The sequence below is a fragment of the Schistosoma mansoni genome, chromosome W, assembly GCF_000237925.1.
Source record: "Schistosoma mansoni strain Puerto Rico chromosome W, complete genome".
Classification (NCBI taxonomy): domain Eukaryota; kingdom Metazoa; phylum Platyhelminthes; class Trematoda; order Strigeidida; family Schistosomatidae; genus Schistosoma; species Schistosoma mansoni.
Genome location: NC_031502.1, coordinates 17,224,030 through 17,243,135, shown reverse-complemented (window position 1 = coordinate 17,243,135; position 19,106 = coordinate 17,224,030). Strand labels below are relative to the sequence as shown.

The 19,106-nt window shown below is 34.9% G+C and overlaps 2 protein-coding genes across 3 annotated transcripts in view; one reads left to right on the top strand and one right to left on the bottom strand.

Annotated features, from left to right (window-relative positions):
- Positions 1-9,576, bottom strand: part of Smp_165580 (putative rad25/xp-B DNA repair helicase) — a gene marked incomplete at both ends in the record, with an annotated part of 29,100 nt that extends 19,524 nt beyond the window's left edge. Inside the window, 3 exons of the mRNA XM_018788803.1 lie at positions 8,071-8,318; positions 8,532-9,209; positions 9,378-9,576. Of these exons, the coding sequence (XP_018654309.1) occupies positions 8,071-8,318; positions 8,532-9,209; positions 9,378-9,576 (1,125 nt within the window). The remainder of the gene's footprint in view (positions 1-8,070; positions 8,319-8,531; positions 9,210-9,377) is intronic.
- Positions 9,577-11,462: 1,886 nt separating this feature from the next.
- On the top strand, positions 11,463-18,024 carry Smp_165570.1 (putative ras-dva small gtpase; the record flags this gene model as incomplete). 2 transcript variants are annotated; one of them, XM_018788802.1, is made up of 2 exons in its annotated part: positions 11,463-11,698; positions 17,089-18,024. In XM_018788802.1, the coding sequence occupies one exon, from the start codon at positions 17,101-17,103 to the stop codon at positions 17,980-17,982; it is 882 nt and encodes a 293-aa protein (XP_018654307.1).
- Between the last annotated feature and the right edge of the window lie 1,082 nt (positions 18,025-19,106).

Genomic DNA, 19,106 nt, shown 5'->3' with positions numbered 1-19,106 from the left:
CAAATGTCAAAGTAACGGGAGTGATGAGATAAAAAAATGACTGTACACATAAGTAACACGCGAAATAGTTCATACAATTGGGTAGGCCCCCAAATGCCCTAGTATAACCGAGGGTGAGGAGGGTTCGCCCTCCCTCTCGGAATGCTCTCACACGACCACGCGCATACAGTCTGTGCCAGGGAAGTCCCACTGAAAATACTATTCACGATTTGATTAAAAGTAAAAAAATTCACATTATTATTATTTACCCCGTCACTTATTCACTCTCCTTTATTCCCGCTTTGTGTATCCTTATTTTTCAACTTATACAGCAGCTCGCCTACGGTGGAAACTCTGTTCTATCCAAACGATCTCCAGTCACTGTCTGGTGGAAAATTTAATGCTGCCACCGAATATGAATACTGAAACAACGTATACCTTTCAAACTCGCATCCTTCAACGTTCACACACTAATGCAGATCAGACAACAGATAGGGCTGACTATGTCTTTAGAAAGTCTTAATATCAACGTCTGTTATCTATCCGAGACCCGTATTCAAAACTCTAGTGATGTATTACAAATTCGCTCTCCATCTGTCGCTTCAAAAGGCTTGTTTTACATGCGTTTATCCGGGGATCCTGTGGCATCATCGTATGGTCTTGCTGGTGTTGGTGTCATACTAAGTGCTAGAGCTGGGGCAGCACTGATCGAGTGGATCCCCATTAACAGCCAGTTATATGCTATTAGATTAGAAAGCTCCATCAAAGTGAGAAATCGGCGTGAAAAACGATGTATTTTTGTCATCTCCGCCTATGCCCTAACAGAATGCAGCTCGAATACAATCAAGGATGAATTCTACCACCAATTAACTGTTCTTATCCAGAAAGCGCGTTCGACAGATATTGTAGTACTAGCCGGAGACTTGAATGCACAAGAGAGAGTCGTTTAGGTGGCCGATGTGGACTTGTTGGTCGCAGGACAGATAACGGGGACCGTCTACTGCAATTGTGCACAGACTACAACTTGTTTTTGGCTTGCATTAACTTCCGACACAGTCACCGCCGATGTGCCGTCTGGCGTCCTCCCTCTGTATCTCAAGCCTGGACCACATATTACAAACACCACAAACATTAAGAATAATGGTACTTGAAATTTAGACAACCAGATCTAATATGTTAAACAATTCTAAAATACGTCGCTGTGAAAATTGTGATAAATATATTAGTCATGATGCCTGTCGAAATTATCTGCGTAAAATAAGAGTATTACAACAACACACAGGGTTTGCTACTAAAACAAATCAGATGTTTTGTATGAGAAGAGCAAAAGAGATTTCCCCTAAAGGTTATCCCCACACATGCCAGATGGGAAAAAAATAGAGAATACGTGTGTATAAATAATGTCACCTCAAGACTTTTAGTAATAGTCATAATGACAGACGAGAAAAATAACTCGAACAAAGATTATCGCGCTCCTTCTCTCTTTCGTTTTCTCTAACACACAAATACAGCTGTGAGTATTTAAGTGGATATATTGACGACATGAGCAAAATAAATCAATGGATTATTGATTGGTCTACAATGACTCATGATATTTTACTTATAACTAATAGTAAAAGGTAGAGAGAGGAAGATTAAATCGAGGGGGAGTGAAAACACAGATCACGAAGACATTTACTATTGTAATTATTAGTATAGGCAGTATAAGAAAATTAAGTATTTTTTATAATGTATTTTTGTTGAAAATGAGTTTAATAAAAAAAATAAGAAGCAAATAAAACAAGGGCGAAACAGGGAGAGTAATGGAAAGAGAATAATTAGGGATCTAAATCACATTAAGAAAACAATTGTGAGCAGTATCAAATTAATATACTTAGTGCACAATGTAATTTGTTTTTCGGTATGATCATTATTACTATTCAGTGGTCATATATTTTTCTATACTTTTTGAATATCTATTATAAACGAAATGGGCGTTGAGTACGTATTGGTGAGACCTGGTATTCACGTTTCAATCTCATTAACGAGTGACCCATAAAATTTGTATTCTACAACCAATTACTTTTAATGATTTTTAATTATCTTTCATTTTGAGTTAATAGTTTACAGATAAGTTCATCGGTTTGCTAGGAAAGAAAAGGCTCAGTCTTTTGATAACCTGAGTTTTTAAAAAATAGCTGTTATAAACAGTAATAGGTTGACCATATAGTAGCTCAGATGTATGAATGAAGAGTAACTTTTTTTCAATAAATTATTAGGTTTTCGCAACTATGAGTTTAAATTAATGGTCTGAAGGGATTGCTAATAAAAGAAAAATTCGGAACATTAAAACTACTTTGATAACAACACAGTTACAAAATATCATGTAAAAAAAACTAGTTAGTTTAATGTAAAGGCACGAAATTCCAGTTAATAACCGATGTAATATACTTTCTATAAAAGACAATTAACATAATTAGTGGTATATCAGTGTATAGTTTCTTATTGCGTGTTGAAGTAATACAAGTCAAATAGTGATGATTCGCAAAAGGTTGAAAGTAATTATATTATATTTATAATATTTATGTTGACCTTATTTTCCAAATGAGAGGATATAATGATAAACACGTGGAGATTAATATAAACATTTTTATTCATTTGCTTACTGGGATAAAATAAATCCAAAAAGACTAAAAGACATGAAACTAAATTTGAGAACATATACCTATCACTTGAAGAAACTAATCGCGATGATATTTCGCCATAAGCTCTGACTCGACCAGTAGCGTCCGAATAGAAAGCCTGTACAAGGCTAATGAACTTTGGTATGACTTTCAATGACAGACACTTCCACAGAACATCACGGACTAACAGAGTCGAACGCCACCTTAAGGATAAGAATTACATCTATTATCGGAAGCCGAAAAGTGTGTCTATTTTCCAGAACCTGCCGAAGGGGGAATATTTGATCTGTACATTTACGTCCAGGTCTGAAACCAGCCTAGTTTTTTGGGGAGTTTACTCTTTACGAGCTCGAGTTAGACATCGAATGATCAATGAGGCTAATATTTCAGGCACTATATTAGTTAAACTGATTCCTCTGTGATTCTCACAAGAGGAGTTTAGTCCTTTTTTATAAACTAGGACTATCAGTGTTCAATACTAGTCAGATGAGATTACGTCCAGTCCTCAGTTTGTAGCTAAGACTTCAGTTAATTTAGCTGTCAAAACTGGACCACCACCCTCAAAAATCTCAGACGTTAGCCCATCAGAACCTGTTGCTCTTCCTTGTTTCAGATTTCCTATGACCTTTTTCAGAATCATCAAGAGTTGGAAGATGTGTCCATCCGTCATTCAGGTCGCTTGAAAACAATGGGTAAATGAAGTGTAGCTGAATGCCAGTCGAACTATTCCCTATAGTGTTCTACCCATCGGTTCAATCTCCCGGACTGACAGTGAACAATAGTCCAGTCATTTTCCGAGGTAGTTTCACTAACAAGAGTATTTTTAAGACCTGTTTACTTGATAAATCTGTACAGTTGCCTACTATAACCTATCGCCACTACCTTTTCAATATCTTCTGCTTTCGCCAACCACCAATGCTCACGATCACTAAATAGGTTTCTTATCAGCCTACGTTTAAGTTGCTTCTGTACTTCAGAGTCCTTGGAGCCAGACGAGATGCGTTTCCGAGTAGTTCTGCCGACGTCGCTGAAATTCGCTGATTTTTTTAAAACCTTTTAGTTCAAGTTAGTAGTATATATCACTGTTGTTTCCACAGCTTTTTGGATATCACACCAAGCTGCCCCGGGGGTGGATATCAATTTCACGGTGGGCTATCTCCTCTGTTTGTTCCTGAAATATATCCTTAACTTCCTCATCACTAAGTTGAACTCCAAGGAGTTTTTCACAGTGGCATTTCTACGTCCAGTAAGACGTTGACAAATACGTTCTCAAACTAGGACATGATCCGAGTCTAAAAATGTGCTCCAGTCTCGTATCGAGCCCCTTCAACGATGGCTAACGGCCTATCTGAGTCCATCGATGATTCGATTGTTGAGGTCGCCACGTCAAACGATCTTTCTCCTTATGTTCAAAATTGGTGTTTCCCAGAGACAGACGGTTATATGAGCATAGTTCCAACAAACGGTTACCATTATCTGTTCGCTGAGTCGAAAGATCCACACAAGTGCCTTTCGATTTGGTTTAGTTTACCTACATTGAGAATTAAAATCGCCTGCCATTATTAGTGCATCAGAGAGTTTAGCTTTTTGAAAGACGTTGGATATCTTCCGATAAAATTCATTTTTAACTTCATCTGAGCTTCAATCAGTGGGAGCGTAGGCAGAGACAAGGAAGAAGCAATGACATATATCCCTATCCTTTTGAGTTTTTACTGTCCTGCTTAGTGGGACAGCGCACAGGCGACTGTCCATTGGAATCCAGCATAACAGAGCCTGTTTTGCTTTAGAAATTAATGTTATACCTACACCAATGAGGCTACAGGAAGTATCAGTAGGGTCTCCAGATACTTGTAGAGTAAATCGGACTGAATTTTATATTGAAAAGGTGAGGTCAAATGAATGGTTGAGCTTGGATCCTGTTAGCGCGTTCCGAAGATGCGGCATATATCGACGGCGTGAGATTCTAAACTCCTAGCCGAAGAAGCCAGTGTTCTTATCTGACACAAGGTTCGATTATTAAAAGCCCCAACATGTAGTTTAGAGCGTGGTTTCAGGAGACCAGGAACAACATTTAGGGAACTCAAATAATTAGTATTGGTGGCGCGTGATGATGAAGATATACGATAAGGGTCAGTCATAGGGGTACGAGACTTATTAAAAGGTAAGGGAGGGATTCTATCGTCAATAAGACGATCTCGGGTGCTGATAGAGGCATGAGGGCAGTTTTCGCTTCCCGGTTGTTCACACTATGGAAGGATACTTTTTCTTGTGGGGTCTGAAGAAGCTGAATTAGTGATGGTCTTAGAGACCTGGTAACATGACCACAGAGTCCAAGGGACAACCGCTTCAGGTGGGTCACGCATAGCCTTCTTATGGGAAGTTGACGTGTTAGCTCCGCACTTCCAAAAGTATTACAGCCGGAAACGGAAATCCGTGAGGTAAGGTGAAATGTGACATTCTTAGGGTCGACTTTCCCAAACTCTTTCATTACTTTGTGTGGAGGCAGAATAGCTGCAGATGTTGGTTGTCCGAGGGAAGTATCTTACCGCCTTTACACCCTTCACAGTCAGCAGTACGACTTCGCTGGCAGACCACAAGTTATCAGTACAGGATTGTGATTGTTGAGTTTTTAATTGATATCATGAACCGATCAATGTCTAGTATTAACCTTAAATTGATGCTTTTAGTCTTACTGTTCTTCAACTGATCTGCTTGATATGGTAGGACCTAAAGGAACATGAGTTCCAGCTAATACACTTCGATTGAGTCATCAGGATTGGCAAGCCCGACCACTACGTTGGGGAATATTAGTGTTGTGAACATCTATTGATCGAACACAATTTATATATAAGTGAGTGGTCAGGATTTATGTTTTTGGTTGAAAAAATTAAGAGAATAAACACAGTCCATAACACGTCAATAATATAAAATTACTTTTAGAATTAATTGAAAGATTGACTACATTACAATTGAATGGTAATAAAAATATACAAACTAAACAATTTCAATAACGAATAAGTATCGTGTCCAGAAATTTTATTTAGTTTTTTGTTCATTTAGCACTGGGGTGATGTTTATTGAAGTGTAATTTTTATTCGGCAGTTGCTTTACGGCCATTACTCATACAATATTTGTGTTTTTCATTGTGTTGGGCTGCGCTACATTAACATTACTATTGAAGGTAAGTGAGGATAACTCCAAGCGTACGAAATTAAATCTTTGGTAAAATAACACTCTAATATGCAGTATTCGTCCACAAAATGAATAAAAAATGCTGGTTACAACTAGGCACTGAAAACTGACGATGTTAAAAATATATTCAGTCCCTTCAACATTAGGTACAGCAATTCATCTGGACATATATGAAAAGAGGAGGAGAGAGCAACTGTATTAATTACTAAGCCGAGATCACCAGTCCCGTCATGTCTACTGTCTGGGTCACAACAGGTGTTTATAAATACATATTATTCATGAGTACCATCTAGTTGGGAATAGATATTCCTATAATTACGTTAATTAAGGACTAGAAAATTGTATTAATGACTGGATCATATCAACGATTCTATGAAAACATACTTACGCCTAGAAATAAAAAAACCTTAACAATTTGCCTACAATATAATCTCACAAAATAAAGATTAGGAGATAGACAATGATCTAATGATTAAGTATATGAAATAAATAAAATTATTTAATTCTAAAATATAATACTGTAGGTATTATTTTATTTCCGCTACTTCCTTTGAGCTCAGTATGACATGACTCCCTTTTCGTCAAAAAAAAACCGAAAAGTAAGACAATAAATTTTTCCTATTAATTTTCTTCGTATTTCTGGCCTTAACAAAATTAACGAGGTATCAAACAAGAGAGAAATTTAAATTTACGAAATAAGCCGATAACAACATAGAGCTTATTTATGAGTCTGGGTTTTGAACACTTTCAAACAATGCATCATCCATAGAATTTTGAAGTGTTAACATAATTTCTACGCTTGAACAAGAATTTCTAGCTTTCCGTAGTTAATAGTTTATAGAAAAAAAAGAAGCGTCTTTTTACTGTCGATAAATTGATTGTACAACTCAGTATCAAAAGCTTAAAATAAATAAATCCGATTTCCTTGATTGTAAATAAATAAGTTTAAAACAGTTCGATGGACAATAAAACAAGACTATATAACGGTACTGTTGGATGAGCTTGACTGGATCTCATAAACTTGAAAGAATGATCGATTGATCAACTGATATGACGGATAGAATTCGCATGTCACTGGCTATCTCACGATTAATTACTTGAAACCTGATACGTAAATTAAAGTTACATCATACTGACTTGATGTGCTTTCAGGCTATATATACATTTTTTCCGATAAAATGGATTTCATTCATCAGTACTAAATGCTAAGAATTCTGATATCTCACCTTTTCGAAAGCAGCTCATTTTGTTAGATGAATGTGCAAGTTACAAATTAAATAGAAGGATTCTTACCTTCGTACCAGATATGTTATTTTATATACAAATGAGGCTCGAAAAACAATTAATTTTTAAAGTCAATTGAAGCTAGACCACCATGGAAAATCTGGAAGCATTGGATGGCCGTCATTTCCTATTGTGGGACTCCTCAGCAGTGCGCATCCACGATCCCGCCTCGCGAGATTCGAACCCAGGACCTATCAGTCTCACGCGCGAGCGCCCAACCTCTAGGTTACTGAGCAGGCATCCAATAGTAGGTCCTAGGTTTGAATCCCACGAGGCGGGATCGTGGATGCGCACTGCTGAGGAGTCCCACAATAGGAAATGACGGCCAACCAATGCTTCCAGGCTCTCCATGGTAGTATAGCTTTAACTAACTCATGAATTCAACCATAAAATTAACAAAATCTCCACGAAACCCCTTCTGTTAAAAAGTCCTTAAAAATGTTTCGTCAACTTTATTAATACCACTTCTAGGTAGTTCATTTTCTGTTAATAACGTAGAAAACAAGGTTCAACAGTTTGACTAATTCGATATCTGTATAGTTGTTTGTTTTATTTGGTTAAATTAACTATGTAGATTTCCAGATGAACCTCTTTTTTTAAAAAAGACTCATATTATGGCTCACACTGAAGATGATAAGAATATTAGCTTTCAGGTGCTCTATACGTACACTACGCGTTGTACAGACTCATATCATTGAAGCTAGTAAGTTATGTACAGCTTACTTTGTAGCACAAGGTACAAAATTCAATATGACAGTTTCAAATATATCCTCTTAGATTTATCATGTCGATGTTAAAAAAATAATATCCAGGACTCATTACTTCGTTAGTACTCATAATACCCGTGTAACTTAGATTTGATAAGTACATTGAGGAAGTGTATTAAAAAGTCTATTTAACTATTAAGATAATCTACAAACTATAATACTATATATAAACGCGAAAGACATACCAATGTTTTACCAGCTCCACAAGGTAAAACAATAACACCAGAACGAGCTCGACCGTTACCAAACATTTTTCGTAAACTTTTTTCTTGATATGGCCTTAATGTTGTACTGGCTTTTAAATCAATTAAAATGTCCTTATTAGCACGATCTAAACGAAAATCATATTCTGTCAATAATGGTACTTCTAATTCAATACATCTTCGTTGAAGAATTTCAATTTGATCTTGATTCACTTCCAAAGCAAGTACAGCTGGAGTTTTCGGATCATTTGGAACAGATGAGTCAAAAACCAATTTTATACCAGCAATGTTTCCATTATCTTTTATATCCATCAACTCACCTTCACGATCAGCAACATCTGATTCAATACCGATTGCATTAATATTTACAGTATCGCTAGGTTGTTCCCAGAAACTGTTCCCTGATTTTTTTGTTGTATCAACAACGATAGAATTTGTTTCACCTACTTCTTCATCTGCATCCAAACGAGCATAAAGGCGTAACATTTCATCTTGTATACCAGTTTCTTTATCTGTTGGAATTTCTCTGTTATCTTCTTGCTGGTGTTGTGGCTGTATTACTAATGACGCAGCATTATACAACTTTACAACTTCCACTACTTGTTGTTTAATATCATCATCTTCTGTAATAATCTTTGTTTTATTCAAACATTGTTGTACAGTTTTATCATTTGCTAACTGATGTAAAAATTGACGATGTGGACTTTCAACAAAATAACGACCACCTTTTAAAACTAATTTCGCCTTTCCGTATGATAATGTACAACTACGAATATATGCAACAATACCTTCTGGTAGATTAGTTTTGCATAAACGACGTAGACAACCAATGATCTCACCAGTACGTAAACCAACTGAAACAGCTGCATATAATGAATAAGAGGTGAGTTTGTACTCGTGTATGTGTAAAGGTCGACAGACTGGTTCTGAAATAGCGATCAAAAAATCTTGAGCTTGACGAGCCAATGGATTGAAAGTTTCGAGAAAAATATGTCCGTCTGGACCTATCCATAATGGACGAGATGGATGATCTAAACGTAATTTTAATATATTCCTCATATCTTTAGCGCCAAATTCATCTTTCGGTGTACAAACAACTGTTGTCTCTGTAGGTTTATTCACTGAAGAATTATGTTGCTGACGGGTTTTTGTAATTTGTGCTCTTGAAGCGACACGTAATTCATCTGCATCCATTATGCCCGATTCATATTCGTCGATATCAGCATCATCATCGCCATCATTATCAACATTATCATCCACATCATCATCAATCTCTGAGCCGACTTTACTAATTTTCTTGATATTAGAATCATTGACCTCGCTATTATCATAAACATCTTCATTAGATTCATTATCAAAATCCAGTGAGCCTGACATTGTAGAATCTTCATCTTCAGGCCGATAAATAGTTGTCCTAGTTCTTTTTGAATCAGATTCTTTGACATATTTTGTATTACGTCCACGTTTACGACTGTCTGGACGACCCATATTGTTAATTAATAATTTGTAGTAATACTAATAATTTTATCTACAATGAAAACAAGCAAGTTAGAAATGCAAAGAGATAATTAATTTCTACTTTTAGAAATAACGCACGTAAACAATAGGGTGACTCTTCTGATTAGCTCTCGGCTACGTATTGTAAGAAGAATATGTGAAAGCAGCTTCGAATTCAAAACTCTATGGTCAAAATATGTAGGTTCTAACAATCAGGCCATCCCCCACCTATATATATATACCATGTATTTTGTAATTAATTTTTTCAGAAAAAAAACATCTATACGCAATTATCATAAATAGTTTTAGTAGAGATAAAAGCACGTACCACTAGTGAAGACTCAAAAACCATACAGTGGTTGATTTAAATACTGAGCGAAACTATACTATAAAACCGTTTAGAAATTGAAACAAACTGGTACTTTTAAATATTCTATGAATATGATCAAGACAGGAACTGCAAACTTGGAATTCGAAGGTCAGAAAGTCTTATTAAAACTCAATAATTTGAAATTTCGAGTGAGAGATGCAAAAGGACTGCGGATCCCGCCAGTCGGATAATCGAATCGAAAATAAAAATCATTTCAAACATAAACAGACAGGAGACAACGAAACTCATTGATTCGTTAAAAAGAATAAAACGTTTCACAAAAGAAAATTTTCGTTTCAACGATATCATTTTATGGAGTAGTACAATCGTATTTTTAGGTATTTGTAAGTATTTATTGGTAGGAAACACCTATTACTAACAAAGTACCAAATAACCTTGAGTCACATTTCACACAGTACTTGTTACTATAATATTGGCAAGCAAATGAACTACACTAAGTACAATAAAACTTTAAGATTCCCATTGTAAATCACACTTTTAGAAATAAGAGACTAGAATTCCCGTATAACAGCAGTAAAGCCAATTGACAATAATCATTGGTAGATAGTGGATTACGGATTACAAGCTGAACTGACCTCAATTGTAAGATTCTAGAAGTAGAACAATCTGACTTTATTCATTTAATGTTGTTATAAAAACAGCAATGTAAATGATTAAACAACTGCTTAGTTTGGTCTTTCTTTTAAAAATGGCATTATCGTAAGCGAAAAATACCAACTAGCAGACTACTTAGGGATGGACTTCTTATTGATGAAAACAAGATGATTGGAATCAGGAAATATGAGGTGTAATTGAATTCACCTCGGTGGTAAAACGAAACAGTTGTTAGCTGTAATTTATCGCCAGTAAGTAAACTACCGTTTATGTTGGTTGGATTAAATAACAAATAACTTTGATGACCAAGTAAATATCATAAACATCATGGCAAAATTCAAACGTAACACATAAAACGCTGAAATGATTAATTAGATCTGTAATACTTATCGAATTCACCATTCCTTTTGAGATAGACAAAAAGATCGAATTGGAAAAAGAACTATTTATTTATCGCGAAAAGTCTGAACATTTTTATGTGCCCAGCTTTCTTATTTTAGTCATCTCATCCCCATGATTGATCACCTAGCAATTATAGTTAATTAGATTTTTACCAGCTTTATATATATATATATATATATATATATATATATGATATTATTGGCTGATTAGCAGCCAACCGCAACGTTATATAAACCAATATAACGTTAGTACAGAATTAGGACAGGTAACTAATAGAATTAATTGTTATGATATAAGCTCTATATGTATGTGGTGAACTGTCCAATAAGGACATCAGTAAATATTAAAGTAGTACTATTAATAGGAAAAAGAATAATTGAATGTACAAGGAATGGTTTTCTTATGAAGAAACACAATAAGTAGCATATAAAATAACTGTAAGCTATTATATGTTAAAATATAGATGCATTCTTATGTAAATGTATTAGAATAGAACACCGAAAATGAGGAAGTTATTATGATTCAAAAGAAAGACGTACTACTTTAATGTTTAAATTGTAATTATTACTACGCCTGAACGAAAACATACCACTAACATATACAGAGTTCACATGTACTTATGAACATTTATGATCATTAATGCTGTTCACATGTGATTGGTCAGTCCAACCCTATACGGAATTTATTACATAAAAGAAAATTGGATATTACTTCACAAACAAAAAAGTGAGTTTGATTAGAATAGTTATAATATTTTATAAATGACATGTGATATAAGACAGATGTATGTCAGACCCAATTAATTTTATGGGACACAACAAAGAATCGGTTATCGATAACTATAATTGGCTGAAATAATCGTTCTCACCCAGTCTGCAATTCCGAAATCGATGGATTTCCAATATGAATATCATGTTCATAAAATACGAACCTATTGATACATAACTATAGTTTAAAAGTTACATCCGACCATTGGATTGGCGGCAAACATTTGATATAATGGAGATCTAGTGAGTTAACGATTTATGTCTCATATCTCAACTTGTGTGACCTCAGCTGTCAGAGTTGCCCAGCAGGATTTTGTAGTAAGGTTCGAGTAATGAGTTATAGGTAATTATTAATCAAGTATCAGCTTAAAATGAACACTTAGCAACAAGTGAAATTCCTAACTTCATGAGTCAAAGTAGAAATCTGAATACATAGAACACAAACTCGTGGGCAAAAAAGTACTCGCTGTTGACATATTTGAAATCAAAAAGGAACAATCGTCCATTATTTTATATCTATTTTTGATTTAAATCACAGAGAAAAACTATATTTGAGGAAAATAAAGTTCTCGAAAATTAACCAGTTGAAACACGGAAAAAGAACTATTGATACTACTTAATACCTTTAAGGCAAAACTGAAGTTTAATGATTGTTAGCAAAAGATAGAACGAATGAATATTCATCAATCAGCATTTACAGATGCATTATTTAAGTATTTCCAATTGATATGCCTTATTCATTACGGTTAATATATTACCATTAAGTCGGACAGATAAAAATAAAGTAGAAACTAGCACCGGTTGCAGATTTACTTGAAACTAGAACATGTAGGAGAACTTTAATAGACGGAGAATATAAAAATATTGAAGTTAATGGTAAAGGGAATTGCAAATGAAAACAGAAAAGGGGTATGAAAATAAAGGCTGATTTATTCATAGACTACTTAGTTTTATTGTTGCGTCTTGCAAAAGATCGATGAAAAAAGACTGTTGGTAATACTGACCAAAGTAGTGCAAATGCATTTGTTCTTTAAACCCATTCATATCAGTAATAGTATTTTAGTCATACTTTTTCACCGGTTACCAATCGATTTCTTTGCCTTATATTTTTAGCTTGCTTGCATACTACTATTGTTCGGAATTACTATATTTTTTGTGGGCATTTTTGTCACTTTCTTTTGACGAAACAATTTCAAAACAATCAATACTTAGAGTGTTTCTATATGTTACTCTGACAAGTTCCGATTGATTCACAGATCTCCACAAAACAACTGTAAAAATAATTAGCTAATAATCAGTGACTTTTTCCTACATGGACACAAAATACACATTATATATATATATATATTAATGGAGTTTGTTAGATACTAACAGTAGCGCGGCTACACACGACAGTAACCTTATCTACTAAACTGACAATTTAGTTTTCTCAGTATAGGGTTGTGGAGATTGTTGAGTTTAGATTGATCATGCCCTCGCTAGTGACTAGCTTCAAGAGGTATTTCCTGGATTTCTGGTGAGAAGCCGTGACCAGTGGAGTTCAACCATGTCTGTTGTGAGGCAGTTACTCACTAAAGACAATGGTGGACGGTCGCGCAATATCGTGGATTGGTTGAAGTTAGACATTAACGCTGGTGGGTGCCAACCCAGCGGTCTAGAGGTTAGGCGTTCTCATGCGAGGCCGAAGTTTCTGTGTCCCAGACCCGCGTGTGCACTGCCGAGAGGTCCCGTACTGGGACGAGAAGGCCATCCAGTGCTTCCAGGTTTCCGAAAGTGGTCTAACATTGATTCGTTCATGATCTCAATCGAAAACTATATACATTAAGATTATGCGTCAGAAACATTGAGGAGATATACAAACGTGACTAGAAAAACAATAAAGTGTATTATTCACTAGTATATTTCAAATCATCGGTTAACCTTCAGAAATTAACTTTGAAATTTCAAGAAACAAGTTAGAATAATTCGAAAGGTATCAAAACTGTCTTTAAGCTGTAGAAAAATCACATTTAAAAAAAAGTTAAATAGTAAAAACTCAGAGCTGTGTAAGGTTTTTGTAGATTTTTAATGTCTCACATAAATACTAAAAATAAGAGTAAAAAACTGAATTGCAAGACAACAAATTTTTATCATTTGATTTAAATCCCCTAATATAAAAACATACTAACTAAATTACCCATACACAAAAGTTATCTTTAGATTATCGAAAGTAGGTTAAAACAATTCAAAAACGTTTCTCTCAAGGTGGTTATCAGGATGACGGGAAATAATTTAATAGATAGAATGCACGGACAGCATGAGGCTGAAAAGATAATTTTGCTGAGTAACCAAGATTCCAAACCATAGTACTTAATAATAGTCAGTAGTTTAATTCAAATGACGACAAATATTAAGAGAGTAAAGTAATCACATGTAAGCATTAAATAGAAAACTAAGGTAGACTATTGTTACATTCACAGATTTGTACAGAGCTCCTAACCAGTTCATATCAATAATTTATAAATTTTATTTCACGAATTCATTCTTCTCTAACCATCATACCTACGCTTAATCATCTGTACTGAAAGTTATACTAATTCTACTGCTTTAATATTCAACCGGATAATTTCATCTCCCTGTGTTGTGATATGCCAACTTTGTCCCATACACATATCTGGCAGGTTCTACGTTCCTTATAACTGACTGACTGCCAATCACTATTCTCCATCCTGTTATTCATAGACTAACTACGCATAATATATTTATTTCACCGAATTTAAAAACTTTCTTAAAAATTTTCAGCGATTACAATCTAGTGACTCAAACATCGAGCCTAGCAGCCGATTTACAAGCTCTATCAGGAAAGTAATCGAAATTATCAAGCGACAAACAAAAGTATGCATTCAACGAATGTCCAGTAATTTTCGGGTGTTGCCTTTGTAATTAGTATGAGTCATGAGTATTCAGGATGCGACCAAGGTCATATTCATCTCCTGATTGTCATAAAACAAAAAAATCAAATAAATTGGGGTTCTTAGAGTGTGGTGTTTGGAAAATAACTGACTGTCGATGTGTGGGTGGCAACGTTAATCTAATAAAGTCAGAGACAACTAAAACAATGCTTAATTAAATAATTCATTAATTAATGCAGGCTTTTTGTAGATATCTGTGGTCGTTAGGCTACAAACGGGTAAGAGAATTAAAGTTATTTTCATTTATAATCCCACAATCGACGACGAAGTGGATACTATCTTGCCAATTCAAATTACCGGAGACTTGGGGTGATAGTGAGTTTCGTTAAATACCAAAAAATTTGCTCTTCAAATCTTCATTGACCTGATAATAATAACAATAATAAATAGATTCAGCATTTTGAAAAAGTCAGGCGAAAAAATTGATATGAAACTCCAATTTTAAGAATCGTAAGATGAAAACGACATCATGTAACCACTATCGTTATGAAACGTTTTATGAGTGAATAATGAATACTAACAAATTTACTTATATATTCGGCAGTTTTTTAAATGGTCTTAAACTAATGCAATTACATAAAACCATTATATAGTAAATGTTTTGATGAACGTTAAGAAGACTAATGTCATTTTCTAGATAAATAACTATTTCCATTAGGATGAATTTCATTCAGCTTGTGATTCTTTGCAATAATATGGACGATTATCAACACAATGATGTAGTGGACGATCGAAAAATTCAATCCCTTTCGGAATTTCATTCTATATATTCCGTGAATTTAATGGTTTAGATACCCAAATTACAAACATCATATCAAAGTTGTAATATTACTAAATACTTATCAAACAGTCCGGGAGTATAGTGATCCTGGAAGTTGATAGGGTTCATAACTTACCAGATGTTTTTGTGTGGGGTGGTTATAAACATTTATATATTCATACTGATTAATTCATTCAACACACAAGAGCAATAAGTTTTGAGCTATTTACTGTATATGTTAAAATGATGAAACTCACTTTTGTAAACAAATCAACAAATTTACAAACTTCGTTCCATCAATGCTATGTTGTTTCCCCCACTCATAAGTCTGATCAATGTAAACGAAAATTCTACAAACTATTAGTATTTATGTTTTGAATATTTGTGAGAACATAAGTTTTGAATATGGATCGAGAGATCAAAAAATGTCTTGAGGAGGATAAAGAGTATGGTTACGTAAATTACAACACCATACCAAAAACTTGCTTTACTATAACAAAAATAGAGTGAAATTAGCTATGAACACAACTCAAAACCTATTAAAACTAAAAATGAACTCAAGTAAAATATCCAAATTAATATTTGGTCTACCTTTACCTTTAAACATAAAATAAAATCTACAAAATTTTATTAGTCAAAGCCATGTACTTGTACACACGAATGAATGAATGAATGACAAAACTTGACAATTAAGTAGAGGTTTTTGAGTCGGAAATAGGAGTCACAGACAATGTACTAGTGAACTAAAGTACAAAAGATCTATGACGACTAATGACACTGCTTTTTAATCAATCTATTAAACATTACTGGTGAACGGAGAGATTAGGATATGTTCTTCATTATTTTAATCAGCAGATCAAGAAATAGGCAGACACTAACTGAAAAACCATTTTTATTATTTTATTTTATTTAAACACATAAATATTGGTACAAGGAAGCACCAGATAAATATGCGCATCACAAATCTCATTTGATTTGTGTGAGGGCTGTGATACTGCCCAGGTGGCCAAACTGAAGCAGGTGGTTTTATTAGGGGGCCACATCCCGAGCCTTTGACCTGAAGGTCTAGTCCACAAGGCAGTGGAGCATCGTAAGGAGATGCAGTCCCATGGTAGCCGGTGACCAGCAATAGGTTCATACGCCATTCGTTCCCTCAGGATACTGGAGCCCATGTGCACCATTGGTTTGGAATCAGGGTTTTCCAACTCCCCTAGGTGAACTTTCCGCGTCCATCAACCCGGTTAAAGCTCCAGACATTCGCTTTTCGTCCTCTCAATTTCGTAAACAACACCCCCGCCACGAGAAGGCAGTGAGTAGGACTTCCCTGGCAGAGGCCATATATTCGCGTGGCCATATGAGAGCATTTGGAGAGGGAGAGCGGACTCTCCCCACTCTCGGCCGTACCAGGGCATTTGGGGGCACTGAAAAACCATAACCTATTATGTTTAGCAATGTTATATTCAGAAATAATGTTCACCTCTTAGGCATTGATTTGTTTAACGGTTGAAGCCTTTATTTTGGTTTGTATATATACCTTGGAGCTCCAATTAATTTTATCTTAATTTAGAAAGGTGATCCCGAGTTTCAACCGTATCCATACAAATACATTTGATAATAATATATTATTTTTGTTCTTAGGAACTACTTCCAATGGATGATCAAGAGCAACCGCATGCAGAAGTTGTATTCATGGGAGAAGCCCAAGTGGGGAAGACAGCTTTAGTCCAACGAATAATCAAAGGGTCAAGTTATTTTTTATGGGACGATAAATATGAACCTACAATTGAAGACTCCTTCGTCAGAGAATTTATAGTTGGGGGAAAGCTATGCAGGTTGAGACTTATTGACACATCAGGAAGTTACACGTTCCCAGCAATGAACAGACTGTGGCAACGAAGAGCTTCTGCATTTGTCTTAGTGTGTGCAAGAGATAACCCATCAAGTTTAGACAGGATAAAGACGATTTTGAAAGAAATTCAAGATGAAAGACAAGAAAATTACAGAAAATCAATAACAGTGATAGTTGTCAATAAGAGTGACATTAGAGAAAGTGAATGGCTGGTAAAAGATGAGGATGTTGAACAACTAGCAGAAAACTTAAAGATACCTTTTAGCTCAGTCGTCACTGCATCAGCTCGCGACAATTACGGTATGATTGAAATTTTAAAAGTACTATGGGAACAAAATCAAGAAGCTGGAGAGAATAGAATTTTATTTGATTTGCTGCCTTCTAAGTCTGGTAAAGCTGACGAAAGAAGAGCAAGTGCATTTGCAGTACTTTTCGGAAATTCATCATCTAAGGGCGTGACAGTCCTTCACACAGGATACAATCAACGTCCTAGGCACTCTGATGCACAAGAAAGCAATAACATGGCACTTGACACAAATACTAAGTTTCAAAATGAAAATTCACTTGGAATAGCATTTATAAGAAAGATAGGGCGACTAAGTCTTGGTGGACATCGTAGTAATAAACGAGACAAAACAAGACGAGAACCTTCTATTATTAAACCAGACTGTAATGTATCTTAAAAAAACTATACATGACTGTAATATAAGATCTTTAATTTAAGTATATAAATGCTTTTTAAAAACGTAGCCATTAGAAACAGTTGGTTTAGAATATAGAGTTTAGGCCATGAATGACAACATAAATAAAAATATATAGTCAAACTAGTATCAAGTGCAAAAACACTAGAAACACAAACATATAATGGTTAAATTTTTAGGTTACAAATATTACCACTAATATAAACACAAAAATGCTGTTTAGTTTTACATCAGAAAAAGACGATAATAGAAGGAAGTGGACTGAGTTATGGGATAGTACATTTAGCAAAACTTAGTCTAAAATACAAACCAGTCAATTAATATTAGCTTGATTGAGTGCAGTAGAGCGCGGTTTTTGTTGATAAATCATAGTTTCTGCAAGGCTACAGGTTTTGGGCTTTTAAGTAAAATAAACTGATTTTATGGAAGAAAAGATCCATTGGACATGTATTTAGGGATATTATAGCATGTAGTAGTAGTAGTATTATGAACGAAGACTTAGTAGATATAACCAATTTATTGTTTAGTGAAAAATTAGAGTTCTTTCGTAAAATATGAAAACCATACATTAAATACTTCGTTTGAAATTTTTTGACCAATTGTCCTTTAAAGACTTCATGCTTCTTCCATTTCTCAATTCCCTTATGTTTTCTTAAGTTCAATCTTCTTGACCTTCTTTTGACAGACATTCCACTTCTAATCAGTGTTACATACTGCTTATATCTGTCAACATACGTAGCACGCACTTGTAGTAGTAATAATAATAATCAAGCAACGTAAGTATAGTGATTACGAGGACAATTACAAGTAATCATACTCACGGTACTGAAGGCTGTCGAGTGATAAATTCAATTGCACTATTTATTTCGCATGCCGGTGATATTTAGCACCGATTAGCATGAATAAAATAGCTAGCTAATTGCTGCAACTGTTTCTGCGAAAGCACGGTTACACGGATTATGTAGTTATATATGGCTGCACTCCTTATTCAGCTCTGTTAGCCTTAGTGCTTTGAAACATGATAACTTTACATGCAGGGTTCTGACGCAAGACATCGACGTTAAAGACTTCAATAGTGGCCATATCATGGAACAAACGTGATGGCG